General features: G+C 38.7%; 1 protein-coding gene across 9 annotated transcripts in view; it reads left to right on the top strand.

Moving 5' to 3' along the window:
• The first annotated feature begins 4,499 nt into the window (after nucleotides 1–4,499).
• PATJ (PATJ crumbs cell polarity complex component) overlaps nucleotides 4,500–27,306 on the top strand; it is a 357,190-nt gene continuing 334,383 nt past the window's right edge. For 8 of the 9 annotated variants that reach the window (XM_082652883.1, XM_082652885.1, XM_082652881.1 and 5 more), the window contains exons 1-6: nucleotides 4,500–4,626; nucleotides 16,365–16,421; nucleotides 16,520–16,686; nucleotides 18,555–18,749; nucleotides 20,064–20,203; nucleotides 26,139–26,334. In XM_082652883.1, the coding sequence (XP_082509009.1) occupies nucleotides 16,400–16,421; nucleotides 16,520–16,686; nucleotides 18,555–18,749; nucleotides 20,064–20,203; nucleotides 26,139–26,334 (720 nt within the window). In that variant the 5' untranslated portion in view covers nucleotides 4,500–4,626; nucleotides 16,365–16,399. Of the gene's footprint in view, nucleotides 4,627–13,067; nucleotides 13,194–16,364; nucleotides 16,422–16,519; nucleotides 16,687–18,554; nucleotides 18,750–20,063; nucleotides 20,204–26,138; nucleotides 26,335–27,306 lie in introns of those variants that run through there. The other variant, XM_082652880.1, reaches the window with a different exon arrangement.

Below are 27,306 nucleotides of genomic sequence, written 5' to 3'. Positions count from 1 at the left end.
CTGCTGACTGCAGGAATATTGTTGATATTTGTGTCATTTTTCATATAGATTTTGAACAATTAACTATTTGAAAATGCTTGTGCTTTGCTGATTAATCACACTACAAAATCTGTTTTTATGGTTCTACTGATTATCTTTGTTCTCTCCTACAATGTATAAACTGAAAAGAACAAGAGTCTTCCTGTGAAAGTAAAGAAATACAAAATATTTGACTCTTGAAGTGATTCACGTTCACTTTCTCTTCTTACTGCCCCTTAATCTATTTTCTCATGGCTCAGTAACACATATTACTTTATATCTTTGCAATTATAGTCTCTGATAACAAGATACTACATTGTCTGATTTTAGTAAGAACGTTAAATCTCAATCTTAGGCATGTTTTCAATGCAAAGTTTCTTTGTCTCATAAAAATTCTATAGGATTCTATGCAAATTCTATAGAAAGTAAAGGATATGAATAGCACAGCCCAATACGGAAATTGCTATGTAGAAACATTAGAAAGAGGTTTGCCAGTGAAGCCTGAAGCAAAGCTTCCTCTGGGATTCAAAGGCTCTGAACATTGGATCTTTTCATTCCTAAAATTCTAGTATACACCTAATTACATTAATAGATAGTTTTGTCCTGAGCAATCTGATCCGTGTTTCCACGATTAGAACAGAATCATTAAGAGATAAAAGATGGTTACTCTCCCCAAATTTCTTTTTTATTTGAGATGGGCATTTTTTTTCCTCTGGTGGTAAATTCATAGTATCAGGTCCTGGTAAATCTTTATTATAGTCTTCTGCACATTGGGAATTTTTCTACATCCATGCTGTCTCTCAGGTATTTCTGTGTCCTCTCTTTGGTGCACCAGTCTAACTGCCATCCAATTCAATTGACTCATCACTTAATAAGGCCTACTCTATGCCAAGTATATTTCATCGTGAATGTCAAATGTAGGATCTAAAACTGACTTTATCAGAGTCCTACTTCTTAAAAAAACAAAACAGAATAAATTGGCTTTTCTAAGTTTCAACACCAACATCCATTTTATCAGTTTCAGAGCTTAGAATCATCTTTGCACTTCAGTTTTCTCCTTGTTCTTCTTTATCCCTTTTTCTAATCACTAAGCAACTGATATTTTTAAGTGCTCATTTTTAAAATCCTATATTTTCACCCTATTTCAGGTATATGTCATTTCCTAGGTAGCTTGCTATAGCAACTTCTTACTTCCTCTTTCTGATTCTAGGCCTTCTCCCCAACTTTGTCAATCTATTTTTCACACTGCTTCCAGATTAATCTTTCATTTAGGAAAACATAAAACCTGTATCATAACCAAAATTTTATTCAAAATCCTATAAGCTCCTTGTATTTTACCCAAAGGAGTTTGTCCAGATAAAACCTGCACACATGGTCATAACAGCTTTATTCATAATTGACCAGACTGGGAAGCATAAGATGTCTTCTAGTAGGTGAACAGATAAGTAATCTGTGGTACATCCAGAAAATGGAATATTTTTCAGTGCTAAAAGAATTGAGCTCTTAAACCGTGAGAAGACATGGCGGAAGCTTAAATGCATCTTACTAAAAAGCCAATCTGAAAAAGCTACATACTGTATGATTCCAACTATCTGACCTTCTGGAAAAGATGAAAATATGGAGTTAACAAAACATAAGTGGTTGCCAGGAGTTGGGGAGGGAGGGCAGCAGCAGGGGGATGCATAGGCAGAGCACAGAGGGTTTTTAGGGCAGTGAAAGTATTCTGCATGATACTATAATGGTGAATACATGTCATTATACATTTATCCAAACCCATAGAATGTACAACACCAAGAGTGAACCATAATGTAAACCATGGACTTTGGGTGATTATGTGTCAATATAGGTTCATTAGTTGTAAGACATGTACCACTCTGGTGGGGGCTGTTGGTAAAGAGGGGGGCTATGAATATGTGGGAGAAGGGGGTACATAGGAAACCTGTAACTTCTGTTCAGTATAGACCCTAAAACTGCTCTAAAGAAATCAAGCATTTTTAAAAATAAACACCAATCATTAAATGTTTTTTTAAAAAGCAAAAAATAAAAATCCTATTCAGAAATTTTCAGTGGCTCTTTAATTTCTTAGAGATAAAGGATAAAGTCTTATAACCTAAAGTTCTCCGTAGTATTTTCAGGTCCTCCACCATCTGCTCTGGCCTCACTTTATTTAGGACTACTCTTGGCTTTCTCTTTGCTGTCACAAGTATCTGTCATGTTCATGCCCATCTATGTGCTGCTTCATTTATTCAGTACTTTCTATGTGCCAGGTGTATGCAATACATGTAATTTCTTCATTTAACCTTAAAAACTACCATATGAAGTATTGTAAGTACTGGCACTGAAATTTCACTAATGGGAGTTAGAAGGTTTAAATAACTTGTCAAAGTTGCATATTTTAAGAAATGGTGGAATTAGAATTCAAGCTCAGACCTTCTGACTTCAGAGATGTGTTCTTAAAAACTGTGTTCATCTTCATCATTCTGTGAATAAGATACTCTTGAGGGTTCTCAGAGGTTGAGAAAACAAAAAACCAAAAAAACTCTGTGCCAGAAAATGTTTACCACAGAGTATGTGCCTTAAAAAATGTACTGAATAAGTCAAACATTTTTTAAAATTCCAGGTAAGAGCCAGAGGAAAGCAGAAATTAAAATAACCATACTAAAATATGGAGAAAATGGGATTAAATGTGGTGGAGAGGGATGTTTTCTGGGAATGATCATTGAGGCCCTGGGGGAAGGGTAGGGCTCATAGGACATTCCAAGCATGGAAAAGGGGATGAGTAACCAACGGAAAAGTCATGGTGTCGTCATTTCAAGGGCATAGAGTAGACCAGACCATTTGGCCAGCATCAGATCTTGGAGAGTGAAATGGAAGAGTAGGTTGAAGAGGCAGCAAGGAGAGAGTTTAGAGGGCCTTGGACACTAAGAAAAGGAGTTTGAACTTTGTTTCACAGTCAATTAAAAGTCACATTGTTCTTGTTGTTATTATTTTTACCCAAGCCACTTAGCCTGTGGGATCTTAGTTCCCCAACCAGGGATCAAACTAGGCCACTGCAGTGAAAGCGCCACTGGACCACCAGGGAATTCCCCAAAGTCACATTATTTTTTGAGAAAGGGGGAATATGTTCATGACCATCATCAAATGTTAGAGTAAGAAGAGACCTTACTCTATGTTTGCAAGGTGATACTTTCAGATAATTGGTCTCCACCTGTATGCTGCCCCTCCCCCACCCCAATTTAGGAAGCATTTCCTTCTCCATTTTACCTTAAGCAAATCCCAAACACCTGTTAGACCTGTTTAAATCCTAAGAGATGCTTTCAGCAAGCGTAATAGATCTCTTTATTTTCTGAAAGTTCTGGCTTCATTATACATATTTGGTAATTTAAGTTGTTGTATAAGTTTATTTCCTTCAATAGTTTGTTCATTCTTAAGAGGTAGAGTCCATGCTGAAATTTTGTATCCTGTGTATCCTTTTACCAGGCCTAACAAGTGATAATTTCTTAAAAACAAGCAAACAAAAAAACAACTAACGATAACACTAAGAGGTGTCAAGTGCATGATCTTACAACAGATGTCCTTACATTGCCCCTGTCTTGTACATACCATCTTCCTTGAGGACAGGTAACCCTCATGTTTAACATTTTACAAAGTCAATCACAGTGCTTAACAAATACTATATTTAATGAACACAAACCTGAAGATTGATTCTGTTTACCGTTAATGTGTGGACTGTATTAGACAAAATAAAACGCCTATCATCAAAATCCTATTTAGTTACATTAGAGCTGTTGTAGGTTCTACACAATCTTTCTCAAAGTCAAGTTATGATATCAAGAACAAAAATGTTAAAACATATACGGAAGTCAACACTGGACTTATAGTCAGAAGATCCCATCTGGGTCCCAAATTTTGGGCAAATTACTTAACCCTTAGGTGCGCAGTTTCTTCATCATTTTTTTCACAGGGCAAATGAGGTAATGTATATAAGCTAGCGCCCGGCATATCGCAGGCAAATACTGCTAGATTGGTTTCTTTCCTTTCCTCAACTAAATGAGCAAAAAATAACCCCCAGTTATACTTAGAATTTAATGTGGGGTCAGCGGATGAAGACGACACAAGGAGGGATGACAGAACGGGAAAGGTAAGGGACAAAGAGAGACCAAGCAGATTTGACGAAATCCTTTTATCAATATCCTCCTTCAATTTCCATGATTTCAGGTCTCCTCTCAGCCCAGCCATCCTACACCTGTCCAGCCGGATCTCCCCACCACTTGGCTTTTCTTCTGCCTAATTGGCCCTCAGATCCCACCTTTTTCTGCCTCTTTAACCTTCCCTCGCCCAGTAGAACTTTACCTGCAGAAAGTGGAGAAGCCCACCGCGCCCGCGCCCGCCCCCCCTCGAGTCGGCCTCCCGCGGCCCCAGGCTCCCCCGCCCGCCCTCCCGTGCCACCTCGGCGCCCCGCCCCGGCGGAGAGGGTAGGAGGGAGGGGAGGGCCTGCCAGGTGAGGCGCGGTCCTCCTGGGCCTCTCACTTCCGCCCAGGTGAGGGAGGGCTGACGCCGAGTCCGCCCGCCCGCTCCGGGCTCCCACCGGCGCCGCCGCCGGACCAGGTAAAGCAGGGGGCCGGGAGTGCGGGCGTGCGCTGCGCGGCGGGGACCCCTCGCCCCGCGTCCAGAGCCTCCGCCGCTGCCCCGGCGCGCTCTCCGCCCGCCCTCCGAGAGGAGTGGGCACGGGACACCCAGGACGCCGCCGGGCGCTCGGCCAGGCCCGCGGAGGGTGCGGGGCGCCGTTCGTCTGCTTCGGGCCCGGTGACCCCACCGTGGTCCCCGCCCCTCGGTGCAGGGCTTGCCGGAGGCCGCGGGCCACGGAGCCGCCCCTCTTCGGCAGGCCCTGGCGGCACTCAAATCTCGGCCCGGGTCTGTACCAGGAGTGGCCGGGATCAAACTTTGCACCCAAGTGGGTGCCTGTTCTTCGCCCCCAGAGCTGGGCGGAGTCTTTCCCCAACTGGTGACGGTGAAAGGAGTGACCAGGTGGTGGCCTGTTCGGGGTCCCGGAGGAGGGGGTACTCAGATCCCAGTTGAGGGGCCACTTGGCCCCAACCCCATCTGGGAGCCTGGTGGTCACGTAGACGAGTTCCCAGGCCGACGATCAGGCCTGGGCTCTGCTAGCCTCACTTTATAGATGGGGACGACCAGGCGGAGAGTGCTCTGGCTCCAGGCTTTGGGGAAATCGCTGGATTCCTGCTTTATGTCACGCTCAGGAAAGCATTTTCAAATCCTTTCCCCCCACCCCCTCCAAAGCGCCTCAGCCCTCCTGGGACACCTAGAAGGCCGAATTAATCTCCCCCTGGAGTGTTCTCTTGGCAGTCTGACATTATCTCCAGATGGCTCTTATCACTTTGGATTCGAATTAGTTGTTTACTGGTTTGCGCGATTGAGAGGGTGGCCTTTAAAGGACCTTATTTCCCTAGGTTGCTTCTCAACTGCATTGAGAGTCTGGCCATGGGTAGGTGTGCAATAAACAAGTGTTTCTTAAAAGAACGAAGAAGCCTTCTGGAGACCTAGAAGAAAAATCTGTTACTCCGAGTATGGTAATACTACTAGGCCGTCTAAGCTCCTATTGGTTGCCAGTTCATTTGCGCATAACTTTTTAAAAGTAAAGCTAGGGAGGAATGGAGGTAAAAACTCAAATTGGTTTTTGAGTTTGCCCTTTGCTAATTGAGGTCCTATTAACGGTCACATAAGGTGAGCTTGGTATATCAATAATAGTTGTGTTTAAGGTTGAAGGTAAATTGTATGAATCCCTCATTTGTGTTTAAAGATGCTTTAATAAGTTCAAGTCATGTATTCATATTTTTTATAACTATAAAACTAACATATTCATTGTAGAAAAATTGGAGAGAATTTCCAGAAAAGGAACTAAAAGCACACCCAGACCCACCTACCATTGAAAATAATCACTAATAAAATTATGGTATCTTGCCTTTCAATTAGTGTTCTTAAAAAGAAAATCCTGTATATTTTCCCATGATGAGTTCACTTTTAGAACCTTGTGACTGAGACAGAGGCTCAGCATTCAGTAATCCTTGTAATTGCATTTTTATTTAAAAGCACTTAATAATTATCCTTAAACTAAACAACCAAGCAGTCGGAATTTCCTTGCTTTGTTAAACTTTAACAAAAATACATTAGTTTGGGGAAACTAAAGTGGGGTTTAATTTGTTTACTTAAGATTTTGCTCACCTTGGTAGTAGAGTAAAATTTTGAGAAACAGGACTATTCCACCTTAATTTTTGGGATCACTTGACCATTGCTCTGGTTTTTTTTCCCGTACTCTGATGTTTTTTAGTAGACTTGGTTGCCTTTTATCAAAGTATTCATTCTAGGTTCTGGTGCAAATGGAGAGAGAAGATGGAAAGCCTGCTTATTTTTTGCATTTGTACAACTGTGTAGCCTGTGGAGTTTGGAGACATGGGATTAGGTCCACCTACTGTGTAACTCTTGGCAAGTCACTTGACTCTGCTTCTGTTTTCCCATTTGTAAATGATCTACCTCACTGAGTTTGGGGAAGTCAAAACGAAATAATGTTCAAGGATGAGTCTTGTAAACTGTAAGCCACTCTTCGCGCACTTTTTGCTCGGTTCACTGAGATGTTTAATTCTGATAAAACTATGGAGCTTTGCTGTTTTTATTGGGAAGAACTCAGATTTGGGAATGGTCTCATACTGATAGTTACTTTGATAAAAGGCATAGAGGCTGCATTAGCTGATAAACAGAACAGTGTTTTGCTAAAAACACTGTACAGGGCTATTTCTGAAAAGGCCTAGGTTAAAACTGCACTGTCAACATGGTTAGCCAGTTGCCCCTGTGACTAGGTATTTGAAATAGGGCTAGTTGGGATTGAGATGTGCTGTAAATGTAAATACACATCAAATTTTGAAGATTTAGTTTAAAAATCTAAATACCTTGTTATTTTTTATATTACTTACATATTGAAATGATAGTTTATATAAGGATAATTAAAATATATTATTTAAATTAATTTTACTTGTTTCTTTTTACTTTTCATGTGGCTACTAGAAACATTTTAAATTACATATGTGGCTCACATTTTATTTCTATTGAATAGCACTGGGTTAGGATTCAGTGTATATTTATCCTTAAGAGGGTTTGGTTTACTGAAGCCCTTACATTTCTATTTATAAACCAATTGTTTTTTTTAAAACTCCCAGCTTTATGCCTCCCCACTCCCACCTCCCTTGTATTCATTGCACTGGTGAAATTTTTTGTTGTTCAGTCTTTTGAGAAGCAACCACTATTGATTACAAAGGGAAAATCTCTGCTAAAATAATTATTAGCTCTTTTGAAGCCCCCAAATATCTTAAATAATTTTGATTAAAAAGAGTTATTAATGATAATAGTAGCTACCATGTATCGAATGTTCACTGTATGCCAGGCTGCTTTATATCTTATTTAGTCCCTTCAACTGTAAATATTTAATATTTTTTATTAACTATTTTATAAATGAGGTAACTAAAATATAGGGAGATTTAAACAATTGACCGCAACAACACAGAGCTGGTCCCAGGAGTAGAACCCAGCTCTCTATGATTTCACAGCTTGTAAGCTATAGATTCTGCCATATTTCGAGAATTGGTTATTGAACCAACTGGAAAAATGTTGGTTATCAAAGTAGATATTTAGTTCTAATCCTGTTTTTGTGTTAGTGACCAATAGGAAATGCTAATCAACAGGAGATTAGCTGTGTATGTCATCATGACTAAATCTTAAAAATGTAAAGTTGAGTTAAAAAAAATTGCTGAAGGATAAATATACAGTATAATTACCATTTATATAGTTTAAAAACCTGCCAAACAATATTGTAAACAAAGAGAGTGTGTTTTAAGAATTTCAGATTTGAATTCTGTCTATATTGATTGCATGCATTTGTGAAGCTGCCTTGTGATTGAATGAAGTTAGTAAAATCTCTGTGAAATGAGCATTCTCTAATGTTGCTCTTACTCTTAAAAGAACAAAACCAAACTGGTCTTGTTCTTTGCTTTGATGCTGTGCCCACGGTGTCTGGTTGGTAGATAGCTTTGAAGCCCAGGTCTGCAGCCTTTCTGGGACTGTCCTGTTTTCATTTAGCTTTAACCTTTAATTGATGGGCGTGACTTTGATAATTGGGGCTGGGTAAGGCTTCTGCCTTGAGAAAGGCAGTCCCTCTCCGTATTATTTTCTGAAACTTGAAGCTCCAGGGCAGAGTGTGGTAGAAGAGGAAGATGAGTTAAGTAGATGTTGACAGTCAGGTTTACAAACATTCATTCCCTCTCTATTGAAAATTTGTAATATCTGACTCTCATTTTTAAAGTAGTTACCTGCTAAAAATGTCTTTAACCGTTTACCATCCCTCCCCCCAAGGTGAAATTAATTTCACTCAGTTGCACTGTCTTCCTGTCATTACCATTTTCAAAGTGCTTTTGTTTTTTTGAAATTGTAAGAAGTTTAATGCATTTGTGAAATGGAGATTAGACATTTGTTAAGAAGATAAGTGAGATATTATACAGAATGGTCCTGCAATGCTCACAGTAGACACCAAAAAACTAGTTACTTGAATTAGTGACAGATAAAATGGATTCTGGGAAAAGACCAAGAGAAGGAAGAATGGTGAACATTAGTGGGAAGGGTGTCCAAAGCAGAGTTTGGCCTATTTTGCAATTTGTTAGGATTGTTTTGAATATCACAAGCATGCCAAAAGTGGCATGACTCTATTTCTGGAGAGAAGCTAAGGGCACACATTCTGCAATGTGGGGAGAATTGAACAGAATATCTGAGGTGGAAACTGATCATTAGTGAGGAGTATGAATGCCTGGTTCTTTCAGTGAGTGACTGGCTACACATCAGAGATCCCTAAGTGTGAAAATTGCCCAGATTTGTATTTTTTGCTGATCATTGGAGAAAACTGCCACCAACAGGAAAACAAGAGCATATCATAAAACAGTTTAACTTTGTTCATACACAGTAGCCAAGTTACAGGCAGAAACTGATATGCATTGGTTAACTTTGAATAGTTCAATGAGAAAAATTAGTATTTAGCTAATTGGATTATTCTGGTGAAGTGACTCAATTTTCAGTTCTGATTCTGAGTTTAACATGGTGTCTTTCAGCTTTGATGTCCTAAATGTCCAACATTAAGTGGACTTAAAAGTTGCCTATGGCTTAGGCACATGGCCCCAAAATAGCAGGATGGTTTTGGAACTTATATATATCTTTTTCCAAAATTCCAGGAGTACAGTGTTTCGGCAGCAGCCAAAAATATAGTATTTTTCACATCTAAGGCGTTTAGAAAAGGCCTTGCCATTTGATAGGGTCACAAGGCCAGGACACCTGTCTTGACTATACATTAGGATGACAGCAGATGTGTTTATGTGGAGTTTGAGTGAAGAGCCACCATTTACTCTCTGGCAAGGTGAGTCTGTGTTCCGTTTAATCAGTACCTCATAAATGCTGAGCTTTGAGGACAAAGCCATGGTAAGTAAACACAATCTGAGCTTTGCACTCCAAAGGAAGCAAAAGAAATTTAAAGTTGGTCATGGACTTCAATTTTTGAATAACTTCTGAAATCATGACTTCATCTACAGTTAATAGCATTTAGATTGTTCAGAGTCCCTAGTTCCCTTGAGCTCTGGGGAATTGCCCTTGAGGAGTTACATGTAGTCTAATTGTGATCTGCCCAATTCACACCTGCAGTTACAGGCTGACTACCTGTACTTCCCCAAACAGATTGCCAGTAATCTTTTCTCTCAATTTTTTAAAATAGAAGTATAAGATGTCTTGTTAAACCAAATTTTCAAGGTATAAGGTATCTTGTTCAGTTCAAGAAAGAAACATAAGATGTCTTAGGGAGTTACATTTTTGTGTGCTACTGGGAGTCTGAAGAGTGTGTTTCTCAGGGTCCTTAATTGGCCTACATTCTTGAACTGAGGAGGTTAATAAATCTTTTCAATAAGTTTCCTCCACCTAGAAATTTGAATCAAATTAAATTTCTAACCCTGCATCAGCTTTTCTCAAATGTTGCCTTAATTGGTGATGGCTAAGGGCATGGGTATTTTTTAAAAGCCACATATTATAATAATTTCCTTCAATCAAATACCGCAGTGAACCAGACATGAAAAATTCATGGCACAAACTCTCTTGATCAATGATGGAGTGGAAGCTGTTAAACATAAAAAACTACTGGTTCTCTGGAGGCTGTGCAACTATGAGGACAGTGGCACACTGGCATTTTAATGTCTAGGCTCTGACTGATTGTAGGTAGCCTATCTATGACAAGGTAGACTGAGCTTTACCATGTTTAAACAAACTTGAAATTCCTTGCTGTAAGCCCTGTTAGTTTCTTAGTCAGGCCGAACAGGTCAAAATTGTTTGGTTGAAGATTTCCTATGACCATAAAATGAGTGAAACATAGGTTCCTTTTAGTGTACGTGTTACTTCCTGGATGTTCAGCTATAGAGTTAATTGCATTTCTTCTTCTGTCCTCATATACTCTGAAGGCCTTAGTGCCCTTCCCTAGATATTACCCAATGCCGGGAAATTGTAGTACTTTTCCAGGCCTGCTTTGTGGACATAGTTTAGCTTTTATTAAATATGAGTCATAGGGTTGGATGGCCAACCAGTTTCTAACCTTAACCCTTACTGAGAGACATCTACTACTATGGTTTCCAAAATGTGCAGGACAATCTACTGGGAGAGTAGGAGAATGACAATAAAATCTTGCTTTTTAGTTTTTACCTTACTCTCATGATGTTTCTATTTTATATATGTTTTAAAACACATATGACATATAAATATATTAATATGTTTATAGTTATAAAAAATAAGGTGAGTGGTCAACATACATTTTTACTGATAGGAATGTATGTTTAAAAATGTTTGAAGACCACTAATCTATCCTGTTACCAGAATCACCTTTTTATTTTTTTTAAACAATTTGCATTTTCTTTTTTTAATAAGCATATATTCATTTAAAATTATTTATTTATTTATTTATTTATTTATTGTCTGTGTTGGGTCTTCGTTTCTGTATGAGGGCTTTCTCCAGTTGCGGCAAGCAGGGGCCACTCTTCCTCGCTGTGCGCGGGCCTCTCACGGTCGTGGCCTCTCGTTGCAGAGCACAGGCTCCAGACGTGCAAGCTCAGTAGTTGTGGCTCACGGGCCTAGCTGCTCCGCGGCATGTGGGATCTTCCCAGACCAGGGCTCGAACCCGTGTCCCCTGTATCGGCAGGCAGATTCTCAACCACTGTGCCACCAGGGAAGCCCCACCTTTTAAAATAGAAATCTGGACTCAATACTTCCCTACTTAAAAGCCTTTGATTACTTCCTGCTGCTTACAGGATAAAGACCAGTCTACTTAGCGTTGTTGATAAGAACCCTCTCAAAATAGTCTATCTAAACCAGTGTTTCTCAAACTGTTGGTGGTAAAAGATTATGGTTCCCCTCCCTCAGTCTTTCAAGGACTGACATTTTTATAAAATTATTAGAAAAATGAATTGCTGGAAAAATGAAATTACAAAAATAAGTACAATGTAAGTTGTGCTTTGTATTCCTAAATTTAATAGATCTACATGACTCTGCCGCATTCCACGATTTCTAAATGCTTATTCCCAGTTTTGGTACTTATCTCTTTGTGGGTCAAGCATCAATCCAGTCCATACTTGTAGTAACACTGGTCTGAATTACTTTTTTGCCCTTTCTGTTGCTTTTAGAGACCTTACAACAGTTCATTTAGAGCTAGTTACTAGTTTCACTGACAGTCGTGCACTTTTAACCTTTATGCAGCAGTTCTCAAATTGTGGTCTCTAGACTAGATGCACCAGGATCACAGGGGAACTTTGTTAGAGATGAGGTTCTCAGGGTTCACCTTAGAAGTACAGAATCAGAAACATTGGGAGTGGGCCCTGCAATTTGTGTTTTAGCAAGTCCTCAAGGTGATTCTGATGCACACTAAAATTTGAGAAGCACTAACTTAGGGCAGCCCTATATGTCATTCAAACTAGAACACTTTTGAGAGTGAAGTGGAGCACTATTAATAAGGATGCTGGGTAATCTGAGACTATTTTAGGCAAATGAGGACAAATGGTCACTCTGCTTTTACACTCCATTCTTTTTCTTTTACGAGAGATGTCTCTACTGTGTTCTCATTCCAGCATTCCCAAACTTCCCCAGGCAGGGGAGTCACTCTGCTTTTACACTCCATTCTTTTTCTTTTACGAGAGATGTCTCTACTGTGTTCTCATTCCAGCATTCCCAAACTTCCCCAGGCAGGGGAGTCACTCTGCTTTTATGATTTCTCTGAGCACATGGTACACACCTTTGCCATTGTATGTATGTGCCTTACAATATAATTATCCTATTGTGTTGTCATTATCTTGCTGTATATCAGTCTTGCTCTCTCATTAGGCCATCTTGGCCATTATCTTTTTGTCCCTTTTAGCTTTCAAGTTATAAACATAATACATGCCTTTTAAATAAAATTCAAACACTAGTATCTACAAAGTAAAAGTCTTATTTTTTATTTCCCCATCCCCACTTCTACTTCCTGTAAGTTAGCAGTATTATTAAATTGACTATCTTTCTAAATCTAGAAACGTAATGCACACACAAATATGTATTTTTTTCCTTGCAAAAAGGGGCAAATAATGCATATATCCTGAAACTTGCTGTCTTCCCTGTTTGGTTGTATATATTAGATAATGTCCCTGTATTAACACAAAGGTTTGGATTGCCAAAGCATCCTCCTGTAAGTGAGAGATCTTACCCAACACCAACCTTAGTCATTACTTGAATGTTACAGGCAGGAGGCTAACACGGGAGCTAGGCACCAACATTCCTTGCCGGAGGGGCCCCCAGCCAGTAGACACAGCTTCCAAAGAATGTCACTTTCTCATATAGGACATATTATCAGCATGCTTAAAATACCTACTTATATATAGACTGATGTTAAGTCACTTATAAACATATTCATAACAGACTTTTACTGTGATTTTTAGTGTGTTTACAGGAGCAAAATTCAACCTTGGGACACATTTTTGTTTGTTTCGGGTTATCAGACAAGTTGTGAACAATATATACAGAAACATTTTCTTAAAGGAAGCCTCTTCTGTTTGGGGAATCCCAAGGTTTGTACTCCATTAGTTACCCAAATAGAAAATGTCTTTGTGATTACCTCCCATGTTCCAGCCAGCCAAGCTCTATAAATCCATATGTTCTCAGATTATTTACAAAAGCAATTAAGATAGATCAGGTATTTCCTGACATTTTAAAACGAGGACTCTGTTATCTATTAAAAACCTTTAGCTTGTTTGCATGGAGGTCTGGTATCAAGCTGGGAATCCCCAGTGAAGGATTGAGCCACAGGCTTGCTGTTAACCGTTTCCTACCCGTTCCTGTTTCAGTACTTTCCGACCAACTTTATTATTTTAATGGCTGATTACGTTTGATAGTTGAATTTTTCCAGGAGTTTTGTTATTAAAAACAATGCAGTAAATATGCTTGTACACACATCTGTGTGCCTTTTTGCAAATTCTTCTTTAGGAGAGACACTCAGAAGAGAGATTCTGGGCAGAAGAGAATATAAATTTAATATATTGATAGATATTGCTCAGTTGCTCTCCTAAAAGAATGTGCAAATTTATATTCCCACCTGTTTTTCTGTGACATCTGGAGTACAGTCGATTATTAGGAAAAAATGCCAATCTAACAATAAAAAATAGCACCTCATAGTTTTAGCTTACCTTCTTTGATTTAGAGAGGCTGATGTATTAATGATCACAAAACTGCTCTTGTCAGTCCTTTTAGTCTAGTGCTGCTACAGAAAAGGACAGTGACATTGTGACTGCCCTTCCATTATTCACAGTTACCTGTCAATGGGTAGTTTTAAGGGTTTCACAGTTGAGATGCTGAGCACATCAGAAGTGTTTCTGTGATGCTCTATTCAGCAGTTCTTTTGGTAGTTCTCATGGAATCCCGTGAATATTTTGATGGAATACATGAACCTTTTATCAACGCCAAAGGCATTCCTTACTGGTTTTTAATATGCTTTCTTACTTAATGACCTTGAATTAGAAGGTAAAGATTGTGTTTAGCAACTGTATCCAGAGATGATGTAAGTACATTTTGACTACAGTGCTCATATTTCTTAGATGGTTTATTATAACAGTGTACCACTAGTGAAAATGACCACTGTAAAAGTGCCATTTTTGATACAGCAAAGGGTTTGCTAGCTTTTTGAGTTTTTTTAAAAATGAATTTATTTATTTATATATTTTTGGCTGTGTTCTGTCTTTGTTGCTGCACGCAAGCTTTAGCTGCGGTGAACGGGGGCTACTCTTCATGGTGGTGTGCAGGCTTCTCATTGCAGTGGCTTCTCTTGTTGTGGAGCACGGGCTATAGGCACGTTAGCTCAAGTGCAGGCTCAGCAGTTGTGGTGCACGGGCTTAGTTGCTCCGTGGCATGTGGGGTCTTCCCGGACCAGGGCTTGAACCTGTGTCCCCTGCATTGGCAGGTGGATTCTTAACCACTGCGTCACCAGGGAAGTCGCAGCTTTTTGAGTTTTGATTACATTTTAGGCTAGTTTTCAGCAAATCACTGGAATTAAAAAAAAAATTATCCATGGAAAATGCCATATTGGGTGATTACCTTTTGGAGACTTTCTCAGATGACTAGTTTGAGGGTTTTTTTCCCCTAATCTCTCTAATATCTTCTTGATCCCTTATTTGTATATTCCTTTCCAGTCTAGAATCTTTTTTTAAAAAAATTAACTTTATTAAAGTATAACTTACATACGATAAAACAATTAAAAATATACAGTTCAATGAAGTACAAATGTGTACATCTGTGTAAACAATACTCCTTTCAAAACATAGAACATTCCCATCACCCCAAAAATCTCCCTCAAATGTCTTCCCAGTCAACTCCTTTCCACCCTGCCCAGGTAAACTAATCTATAACTGTATATTCAACTTCATATGAATGGAATCATACAACTTACATCCATTTTGTCTGTTTTCTTTCCCTCAACATAGTTTTTGAGATTCACCCATGTTGTGTGTGTCAGTAATGTTTTCCCTTTTTATTTCTGGGTATTTTATTATGTTTACATACCATAACTGATTTATCCATTCATCTATTATTAGACATTTGGGTTTTTCTAGTTTTGGGCTTTTATAAATAAAAATTCTGTGAACATTCTTTTTTTTTTTTTTTTTTTTGCGGTACGCGGGCCTCTCACTGTTGTGGTGTCTCCCGTTGCGGAGCACAGGCTCCGGTCGCGCAGGCTCGGCGGCCATGGCTCACGGGCCCAGCCGCTCCGCGGCATGTGCGATCTTCCTGGACCGGGGCACGAACCCGCGTCCCCTGAGTCGTCAGACGGACTCTCAACCACTGCGCCACCAGGGAAGCCCACTTTTTTGTTTTTTTTCCTTTTGTTTTTTTGGCCAAACCCTGTGGCTTACTGGATCTTAGTTCCCTGACCAGAGATTGAACTCAGGCTCTCGGCAGTGAAAGCTCCAAGTCCTAACCACTGGACCTCCAGTGAATTCCCTGAGCATTCTTTTATAAGTCTTTTGCAGGCATATATTTTCATTTCTCTTGGGTATGTATGTAGGAGTGGAAGTGCTGGGTCATATAGTAAGTGTAGTTTTAACTTTCAAAAAACTGCCAAACAATTATTCAAAGTGTTTGTGCCATTTTACATTCCTACTAGCAGCGTATCAGAATTCCAGTTGCTTCACATCTTGGTCAACGCCTAGTATTAGATGTTGTTTTGGTTTTTAGCCATCTTAGTGGCTGTGTAGTAGCTTTTAATCTGAATTTCCTGAATGAAGTTTTTGTTGTTTTTTTTTTTTGGGTGGCTGCGTTGGGTCCTCGTTGCTGTGCCCGGGCTTTCTCTGGTTGCAGTGAGCGGAGGCAACTCTTTGTTGTGGTGCAGGGGCTTCTCATTGCAGTGGCTTCTCGTTGCAGAGCATGGGCTCTAGGCGCACGGGCTTCAGTAGTTGCAGCACGTGGGTTTCAGTAGTTGTAGCTCACAGGCTCTAGAGCGTAGGCTTGGTAGTTGTGGCGCACAGGCTTAGTTGCTCTGCGGCATGTGGGATCTTCCCGGATCAGAGCTCAAACCCATGTCCCCTGTATTGGCAGGCGGATTCTTAACCACTATGGCACCAGGGAAGCCCTGAGTGAAGTCTTTTGATGGCGAATGTTCTTGAGGTTTTCTTTAATTTTTCTATAGGGCTATAGACTTGTATACACTAATGGGAAATCTTTTCTTTTTTAATTTAAAATTTTTTCTTTAGATTTCTTTAAAAGTGATTGAAGACAGTAATTCAAAATGCCTGAAAATCCTGCTACAGGTAAACTAGTTATATACTTCTATCACTAAATTAATTATTCAAAAATGGAATATAAGATGGGATTTAACTTGTACTCTTATTATCCTTCTTCAAACAAGATAAATTGCAGGTCCTGCAAGTTCTTGATCGCTTGAAAATAAAATTGCAGGAGAAGGGTGACACTTCGCAGAATGAGAAGCTCTCTATGTTTTATGAGACACTAAAGAGCCCTCTTTTCAACCAGATACTCACTCTTCAACAGTCCATCAAGCAACTGAAGGGGCAAGTAAGTTACCCATCAGGGTTTTACATGTTGATATATTCAAACCAGCAAAGAAATATAGAAGGAGATAGGTGCAAACTGTCTACTCTTTTTTTTTTTTTCTTCTTATTTGCGGTACGCGGGCCTCTCACTGTTGTGGCATCTCCTGCTGTGGAGCACAGGCTCCGGACGCGCAGGCTCAGCGGCCATGGCTCATGGGCCCTGCTGCACTGCAGCATGTGCAATCTTCCCGGACCGGGGCACGAACCCGCGTCCCCTGAGTCGGCAGACGGACTCTCAACCACTGCGCCACCAGGGAAGCCCTGTCTACTCATAATTCAGCAAAGAGACTGTATTGGGACTTGTGACCTGTGGGTAGCATTGGCATGGATAGTTTAAAAATTTTGGTAATAAATTTTGTGTTTGGCTTTGGAATATGGTTTTTGTACTTATTTATGTAAAGGTCAGATGCTTTGAGAATTCTCAACATTTTCTTCAAAATTACAGGACTCATAGCACCTCTGCTTAGAGTGACCTAAATTAAGAGTTTTAACTGTCCTCTTGGTTGTTCTCTTTTGGGGTCAGGGCTGGCAAATTGATTTTAAATCGTCTATTCTAGAAGCTGAACTTGAATAGTAGCTATCTTATAGATTAAATTTGGGCAGAATTTTAAATGTAATTGAAGATAATGTAGCAGAGTTGTTATGTGAAAATTAAAATTTGGAAAAAATGCTTTTTGCCGATAAACCAAAATGCCTATCCATAAATATTTAGCAAGTGATTTTTGTATAACTAACTAAGGATTAAATTCTGCACATATGTCTTACTGTGAATTTCTGTCTTTAGATCAAAATTTATACCAGAATTTTAGCACTCCCCATATTGAAGTTTAGATTTCTGTATTCTCTGATCATGGAATGAGTACATCACAGCAATGAATGCTGTTGGTAGGAATAGAAATTGGGAAAGATCACTACAAATCAATCACTGTTACTGGACTAAGAGTGGACTTAAGCCTCTTCATCATAATAACAATCATTTATATAGCTTGCAATTGTTATGTAAATAATCATATCGTATTCATTCAATTATAAAATCTCCGTGATTTTTTTCCTGTCATTGTTTTTGTAGAGTTTCTACGGGTGTTGAGTTTTTCTATGAAGTCCTGTTGACATTTGTTCTTGATGTTACCTTTGTTCCATTGTGTTGGCACTTGTTTCAGCCAATGATATTTTAAAAATTAACTTCTGTTTTCCTTTTTCCATAATTACTGGATTCTCCTCCCATTTTTTTTTTTTTAATTAGTGTTTAAGTGGCTCTGAAATTCATCTACTAATCTTGGGCAAGTTACTTAATCCCTGTGTGCCTCAGTTCTCATGTTCACAAAATGAAATAAGAATATCTCCTAGGGCTATTGTAAGGATTAAATGAGATATTACGTAAGAAAGAGTTTTGGTATAGTACTTTGCTTATAGCAAGCACTTAATAAATACTGAGTTATTTTTGTTATATACCACCTGAAGATCTTTTGTGCCTCTCCACATGGAAATGTATAGATGAATGCAAAAGGGCTCAGTGTCTTACATGCATGTTTATATGACTGAATGTGTCTGTGTATCTGAAGTGTAATAAGCTGTTGAACGTGCTATTAACTTGAGGTAATAGTAGAAGGCAGGAAATGAGAACAAATTAAACATTTTGTGTAATACTAAATAAAAAATTTATAGCCTTATAAACACAGATTCATGTATCTGTATCTTATTTCTTTCGTGTGTATGTATTTAGCATGCCATTATTCATGTGATGAACAAAAATAATATTTAATAAATAGAAATATTTTTTGTCTGTAGGTTTCTGTTGATAATTTTCTCTCTCTTTTTTTTCTCCAACAGCTCAGCCATCTACCCTCAGATTGTTCAGCCAACTTTGATTTTTCTAGGAAAGGTTTATTGGTGTTCACGGATGGTGCCATTACTAATGGGAATGCCCATAGGTCCTCTAATAACTTGACTGTATCTGGGTTGTTTCCTTGGACCCCAATGTTGGGAAATGAAGATTTTAACTCAGTCATGCAACAGATGGCTCAGGTAAAGTTATATCTTGTCATGGGAATATTTAGTTTTATTTCTCCTATTATAGGTTAAAAAAGAAACCTACACTCACTCTTTTTGCCTTTAAAATGTGTTAGTCTGTGTTTTGTTTGCTTGTGGTTTTATATTGTTAGGAGGAATTGATACTATTTTCTAATATGTGTGTTGGAAATTTATTTGTTTAAAATTACATAAGGAAAATATCCATGTGTGTGTTGAGGAGAGTTTTCAAGACACGGACTCCAATTTGACACATCTGTACACTTGTAAGGAAAAAGATTCTTACGGTTTTGCTCATAGGAGGAAAATTAATGTCTACCAGAAGAGGTGTAACTCCTTTGAAACTATTTTAAATTTTATGTAAAAAAGAATTAATGGGAGTTAGAACTAACATAATTTGGAAAATCTGGGGAAACATTTGAAAGAGCAATCCATTTTATTCTTAATACCTATTAAAAATTAAATAATAGTTGAATTTTTGGATGTTTTTCTATTTGTTCACCATACCTTCTAACAAGTATCCAAAAAAATGAAACTTGAGTTTGAAAGTTAAAAAGAATCTGTTTAAGGTGTAATAGTTAAATAATGTTCTATACCTAATTCCTTTTTTGATCTTACTGCTCTATACCCTTAATTTGACTAATAATTATTTTTATGTGATGCTTTTATTAGTTGATAACATTTATGATGTTTTCATTTCATAAGTGCAATTATTAGCCAAAGTAATAAAATACTTGTTTGTCACAGGTAAACCCATTTGAATGGTGGCCTTTCCATAATCTTTTGAATTAACCTAATAAAATGGAATATTAATTTATTATGATAGAATTAAAAACAGAACCCTAAAAAATGCATCTTCTTCTGACTTAGGGATCAACACTAGTATATTTTTGATAAATCTAATTTATTTTCCTCGTTTAAAAATTTATTTTGCTTCAAGAGAATTTGAGAAGTTCCGTGTACAAAGTAATTTAGAATTTACTGTGGGAAAAGACATTTTTCTCAGGAATTTTCATCCAGCTAGGAATTCATCTCATACTGTGAATGAAGTGTGAAAATACCTCTCCAATTCCCTGAGGTTGCAGAACACTGCCCATGCCCTCTTATGTTCTCCTGAAAATAATCAAGTGAGAGGATTTCCATAAATAATTTATTACTGAAATGCTGAGTTTATTTGGTTTTCTAGAAATGACTTAGGAGAAGTTATTTTGGGGCTATTCACAAAATAGAAACTTCAGTTCTTCAGAAAAAGTGTGTTGGTTAAATGTAAACTTCTCTGACTTTTATTTTTTTTAAATCCCCCTTCATTAGGGCCGGCAAGTTGAATATATAGATATAGAACGGCCCTCAACTGGAGGCCTTGGATTCAGTGTGGTGGCCTTCAGAGGTCAAAATCTGGGAGAAGTCGACATTTTCGTGAAGGAAGTGCAGCCAGGGAGTATAGCTAGCAGGTGAGGAAGGATGTTCATTTTGTGTTTTGCTAATTTTTTTCTGACAATTCTGAAAACATTCTTATAAAGAGAATAAGAAACAAGTCATACAAAACAGTTAACAATAGCAGCTAACATTTTCTCTTCCTATGCAGTTTTTAGGCCTTTTGTAGGTATTCTCACATATACTTGTGGCAGCAGTCTAGCTAGTAGTATCATTAGTCCATTTTATGGATGAGAATGCCGAGTTTCAGAGTTTCAGTGGTTTACCTCTAGTCACAGAGCTATTAATGCTGGAACCATGATGTGATTCCAAGACTGTCCAATGGCAAAGCTAGTGTTCTTTCTACTCCATCACACACTCTCACAATTGAACATGATATTTTAGCTATGGTCTGATCAATAAGATAGGCATATTGAAATTCACGTTCTGCATACTATATTATTTATTTATTAAAATTTATTTTTAAATTTATTATTTATTTATTTTTGGCTGTGTTGGGTCTTCATTGCTGCGCACGGGCTTTCTCTAGTTGCAGCAAGCGGGGACTACTCTTCATTGCAGTGCGCGGGCTTCTCGTGGTGGCTTCTCTTGTTGCGGAGCATGGGCTCTAGGCCCGTGGGTTTCAGTAGTTGTGGTGCATGGGCTCAGCAGTTGTGACTTGCGGGCTCTAGAGCGCAGGCTCAGTAGTTGTGGCGCATGGGCTTTGTTGCTCCGCAGCATGTGGAATCTTCCCGGACTAGGGCTTGAAGCCATGTCCCTGGCACTGGCAGGTGGATTATTAATCACCGTGCCACCAGGGAAGTCCTATATTGTTTATTAAACTTGATATTACAACAGTTTTTTGGTGGTCATAACACACTGTTGATTATTTCACTTATTGTCAATGAAAATCCCTCTCAAGTCTATGTGACACCCCCCCCCCCATCTCCACCCCCAGCCCATTGCACTTGTGTCTGGGCTGTATTTTTTAAGGGTTGTGTGCAAGACTTGTATTTTGTTTCTATTTGATTTCAGATCTTTAGTTTATTACTCATTTAAAAAGCATAGTATTCATTATATTACTGTTACCTGTTAGAAAACTAGCAGCAGTAGCATAACTATTACAAAAAATTTCTCAGTTAATAATATATTTTTGAATTCACATTATCCATTCATGGGGATCAGAGTTATAGTCTCCCCAACTGAAAGTTCAGAAATAATGGATTTCCATGACTTTGTATTACTCTACCATCTAATGTAGCATTTCCTCAAGTTTGTTCTGAGGAGCCATAGCAATGGTCAACTATATCTGAGAAACTCCTGTTCTTGGAGATTGGTTATACATACTTAGGGTAATCATATAATTTACTGTCCAAGTTGGGACAGTTTTGGGGTGAGAGGGTGTGCCATTAATAATGACACTAAGACAGCAGGTATAAACTAGGACTATTCTGGCAAACCTAGACAATCCAGGGTAAACCTGGACTTAGAGACACTTATTAGCTTCTTTAAGACTATGAAGTCCCTTGACAAAAAGCCTATTTGACTCTGATTGGCCCAAATTTTCTTTTTAATTTTTTTACCTTAAAAATCATTATTGGGATATAATTCACATGACATAAATGTCACCATTTTAAGGTGTACAATTCAGTAGTTTTTAGTGTATTTTCAATGTTTCAACCTTTTTGTGGTCCATTCTTATGTCTCAGTTACTCTGTACTAATTGTTCTGTAAGTACAAATTGAGATGAGCACTTCCAAAAAGAGGAGTTTCATATTTGAGTATGTAAAGATCCTTGACCAAGGCTAAGGACTCAGGTGGCTTCCCATAGGCAGTGGTGCTTGAAGGGAAATTTGAGAGGTGATAGTGGAGTCCGCAGAGGGCAGAAGGTGTCAGGGAGAGGAATAGACGCTTTACTGGTAGCCCTGGTAAACTCCATCTTTGGAGTATGTCTGGTATTTACCTGGTGTGGGAGCTTAGTGCAAGGCAGTACAAGAAGGGGCTGGAGAGAGGAAGGGGCCAGCCATGCAGGACCTTCCAGATCATCTTAAATGGTCTTCCTTTCTTCTGAGGACTTTCCACATAGAACTGTGTTATTTTATGAGCTTGCCTAACCCCTGTTGGCTCTCAAAGTCATGGAAATCCATCATTTCTGAATGTTGCAATGGAGAGATGAGCTGTTTTCCCCTTGAATGGAAAGTGTGAATTCAATTATATATATAGTATGAGAGAGTTAAATTAGAAGTAATAGTAGCAGTAAAATGAATACTATTCAACTTTAGAATGCATCAAAATCATATTTTCCAGGAGACTTCTCCTCTGCAGCTTGTTTATTTTGGGTTGAGTTTATATTTTCTAGGCAGATACTAACTGGAAAGAAATTAGATGTTCTGGAAGTCTACTGGGTAGAGGGAAAGGTAGATTAAAATAGATTGATTCCCAGAAAATAGAAAATTTGAGTGTGAGTAAATTAAGGTGAGTAAATTAAGGTCTGACTTATGCAAAATGAGTTATATCAAGGTTAAAAAGTTTTAAGAGTAACTTATTCATTTTTGATTAATTAAGAAATTTCCCTTAATGAACAAGCTGTGAATAGGAATTTAGGTGATGAAGTTAGAGAAAGGACAATGTAGGAGATGGGAAAATGGAAGGTATTCCTGGATATTGTCCTGTAGTGGTCACATTTAAAAATAAATGTTTCTGGTTTTCCCTGGTGGCGCAGTGGTTGAGAGTCTGCCTGCCGATGCAGGGGACACGGGTTCGTGCCCCGGTCCGCGAAGATTCCACATGCTGTGGAGTGGCTGGGCCTGTGAACCATGGCCACTGAGCCTGCGCGTCCGGAGCCTGTGCTCCACAACAGTAGAGGCCACAACAGTGAGAGGCCCGCGTAACGCAAAAACAAAAAAGCAAAACAAAACAAAAAAAATGTTTCTTGGCACAGTTTTTGAAGGCGCTAGCCTCCTGTGTTCCCTCTTTGCCTGGCAAAGAATACAGCTACTCTTTCTCTTTCCTCCTTTAAAAAAATAATGTTTCTTAAAAAAAAAAAAAAAAAAAGCAGTTTCTTTAGGACTAGGGAAAAGTTCACAAGCAACATTTGCAATTTTAAAAATATATATTTCAAAATGATGAAAATCATTATGAAAATAATACATGCCTATAATATAAAATACAGAAATATAATTACCCTGCCCCCCCACCCAAAAAAAAAAGCTCTTGGACTTTGACCACCCTGAGACAACTATAGGAAATACATTAGAAAGTTTCTTTGTTTGTTTATTTGGTTGCATCAGGTCTTAGTCGCGGCAGGTGGGTTCCTTAGTTGTGGCATGTGAACTCTTAGTTGCGGCATGCATGTGGGATCTAGTTCCCATGCCAGGGATCGAACCTGGGCCCCCTGCATTGGGAGTGTGGTGTCTTAACCACTGTGCCACCAGGGAAGTCCCTAGAAAGTTTTCTTTTCTTTTCTTCTTTTTTTTTTTTGGCCGTGCCGTGCAGCTTGTGGGATCTTAATTCCCCAACCAGGAACTGAACCTGGGCCACAGCAGTGAAAGCGCGGAGTCCTAAGCACTAGACAGCCAGGGAATTCCCTAGAATGTTTTCTTTTCATAAAGACAACATCTTAGAATATATGCAATTTTATATCATTCTTATTTTCTTGTATAACGTAAGCCTTTCCTAATAGTCATAAAAAGATATATAAGCAACATTTTTAATGCAACATGATCTATTGTGAGAGCCACCCACAATTTTGGCATAAAAAATTGAAATATCCAACTTGTTAGTTCCAAAGGAGAATCTAAAATGTCTGAATCCCTGTCCTCAGAAAACTTAAAATCTAACAGTGAAGGATATAGTTAGCTCTGTGGACAGCATACTTAGTATAAATGGATGTTCAGTGAGTGATAAACAAGTGGCTCAGCACCATGATAATGAGGTAAGTGATGAAGGGAGAGAGAGACAGACGAGACACTCAGTTGCAACGTGGAGGGTGGATTGAATTTGGCTGAGCAGAGTGGAAGGGCATTAGAGATGGAGAAAACCATGTACACAAAAGCAGGAAATACCAGACATGTTTGAGAGGGAAAGAGTAAATCAGGATAGTTGGAAAAGAGGTTTATATAGGGAGGAAGCCAAGTTGGAAGAGTACTTTGGGGCCAAATGTAGAGACCTTTGAATACCAACCAAGTTTACATTGTGTCCTAGAGGTCAGAAGTTAACCAAATTCTGGTCCATGATAAAGTTTTGCTGAATCTGCTGTGACCTGAGAAAAAATAAGGGCAATATAATGGAATTTTCATAATTCTAAATTTATGAGTTAGGCTGTTCTGAGATGAATCCCTTCTCAGGGAGATTTTTTTATATTGAAGGTTAAAGATATTCTTTTATAAAATAGTCATGACAAGAGTTTGTTTACTTCCCTTTGACTCTTTCCTTATTGGTCAACAACTATAGATAATCATTTTATACTTTCGAGTTGGGGGATACTAGCATGAAGAGAGCCTAGAAAAATAAACCTTGAGGAATTTTACAAGTTAGGTTTGAGGTGTTCGATAAGGATCTCAATTGGATGGTTGACATTGGGAATAGAAAGGAGGAGATGTGTGGTGCAAGAGAGATAAAGAAAGATAAGAAAGAATTGTGATAATGAAGAAACAGGAAGAGCAGGAGGGGTGTATAGGAGATAATGAAGTCAAATACAGCAAACCAGAGTAAATCCTACTCTTAGTATGCACTTTAAGAAGTTAAAGAGTATGGTTTAGAGTCAGACTACTTAGATAAGATGCTAAGCTTGCTTCAATTTCTTGCAGGTCAAATTTAACTAAGTACTTTATTTATTTTTTTCGGAGGTACGAGCGGGCCTCTCACTGTTGTGGCCTCTCCCGTTGCGGAGGCTCCGGACGCGCAGGCTCAGCGACCATGGCTCAGGAGCCCAGCCGCTCTGCGGCATGTGGGATCTTCCCATACCGGGGCACGAACCCGTGTCCCCTGCATCGGCAGGCGGACTCGCAACCACTGTGCCACCAGGGAAGCCCTTAACTAAGTACTTTAAAAGGTGATTGTGAGGAATAAAGGAGATAATGCCTATAAAGCATTTAGCACAGTTCCTAGCTCATAATAAGTGCTCAGTAAATATTAACTATAATAGTACTTTTTTTTCTGAAGATTTTGCTAATTTCTTTAAAAAATCCTTTTTACATTGGTTAGCAGTTGGGAAATTTGTGACTGGGACAGAGAGAAGGGCTCAGATACAGATTTGGAAATAATCTCTATTGATTTCCATGGAGAGTTCGGCCTCTGTTGACAAATGTTGGAGAAGTAAAGGACAATGGGGATGGGATGAATCTGTTAGAGAGGAGATTATTGGTGAACATATAGCCCTGTATGGTCCATGCAGAAGTTAGATTGGAAGGGGTTCAGGAGTACAGGGTTTGGTGCCACAATGAGGACAATGTCCATACTTGCAAAACCTTAGCAGTGGGGCCCTATACATTGTTTTTGCTTATTTTTCTAGCCATATGGCTTTTAAAATATGTGTGTGGGGCTTCCCTGGTGGCGCAGTGGTTGAGAGTCCGCCTGCCGATGCAGGGGACACGGGTTCGTGCCCCGGTCCGGGAAGATCCCACATGCCACGGAGCGGCTGGGCCCGTGAGCCATGGCCGCTGAGCCTGCGCGTCCGGAGCCTGTGCTCCGCAATGGGAGAGGCCACAACAGCGAGAGGCCCGCGTAACGCAAAAAAAAAAAAAAAAAAAAGTTAAAAAAAAAATGTGTGTGTGTAGGGATGCACTACTTAATTGGTTAATTAGTTAATAAGTGCTTTAATGAAAAGAAGTCTGAAGAGCTCTTTTATATTATACAATTAAATATTTCAATAAATGTACTAAGTGAAATAATACCATAATATATAAGCTACCTGAATAGTAGATTTTAAGAATCAGGCTATTATGTCACTTAAAATTTTCTTATTTCATCAAGGGATCAAAGGTTAAAGGAAAATGACCAAATATTGGCTATTAATCACACACCACTGGATCAGAACATTTCCCACCAGCAAGCAATTGCATTGTTACAACAAACCACTGGATCTTTGCATCTGGTTGTGGCCAGGGAACCAGTCCACACAAAAAGCAGCACTTCTACCGGCCTAACTGACGCAAGTCTGCCTGAAACAGTGAGTTGCAAATTTGGAAAAACACTTAATTTTGAATTATGCCTTTGATTTTAAGAAGTGTAAAGATATTTAGAAAATGTCGTTTTATTTGTTGTAGTTCAAGAAAGATGATTATATCTCCAAATGCAGCATTAGCATGTTAAACAAGATATTTCATGGGGGTTTTTGTTTTGTTTTTTCAATGTCCTATGATTCTCCTTGTTTAAGATTATTATTTAATATAGAGGGCAAATTGTAGTCTTGGGTATAATTTGGTGAAGGAAGGAATTCTTTGGTGATGTAACCACTTAATTAAGCTGGGAGTTTTTATTAGAGATTTACTATTGAGTTTTTAAATTAAGATTTGGTTATTTGTTTCAAAAACATTTTTTAAAATTATATTGGGTGTTTATGACTAGATTATGGATACTGCACAATTATAGAAGTTTTTCTTTTCATGTAAGGATGTATACTGAACAATTTAAAAGAGTAAAAGTTTATGTTCCTTTGGGAGTCTTTAAACTTGCTTTGTAACATTTTACAGATTTTGGCCTGCATTTCAAAATGCAAGCTAATAAATCTTATTTTCTTATAACACTAAGTGGTAGCTGATTTATTTAATTTCCATTCATTGGACAAAAGAAAAAATAGACTGGGTACAGTACAAGGTCACAACACTAATGTATAGACATTTTCCCTGTTGTAATCAGTAATATTTATATAGCACAATTTATATAATAAATAGAATGAACAAAGTGGGAAGTTGCTTAGCATAGTGGTTCAGAACAAGGGCTCTGGAGTCAGGCTAAGGTGGGTTCAGGTCCACTTCTTACTTCGTAGGTGAGTCTTACTGGGCAGATGCCTTGACTTCTCCATACCTCAGTTTTCTCATCTGTTGCTTGGAACTAATAACAGTTTCTAGTTCACAGAGATGTTGTGAGGATTGAGAATGCATGTGAAGAGCTAAACACAGTGCCTAGGGCAGAATAAATA

The sequence above is a fragment of the Grampus griseus genome (genome assembly GCF_964374135.1).
Source record: "Grampus griseus genome assembly, chromosome: 1".
NCBI lineage: Eukaryota > Metazoa > Chordata > Mammalia > Artiodactyla > Delphinidae > Grampus > Grampus griseus.
The sequence above is the reverse complement of the archived record's forward strand: the minus strand, read 5'-3'. Positions and strand labels throughout refer to the sequence as shown.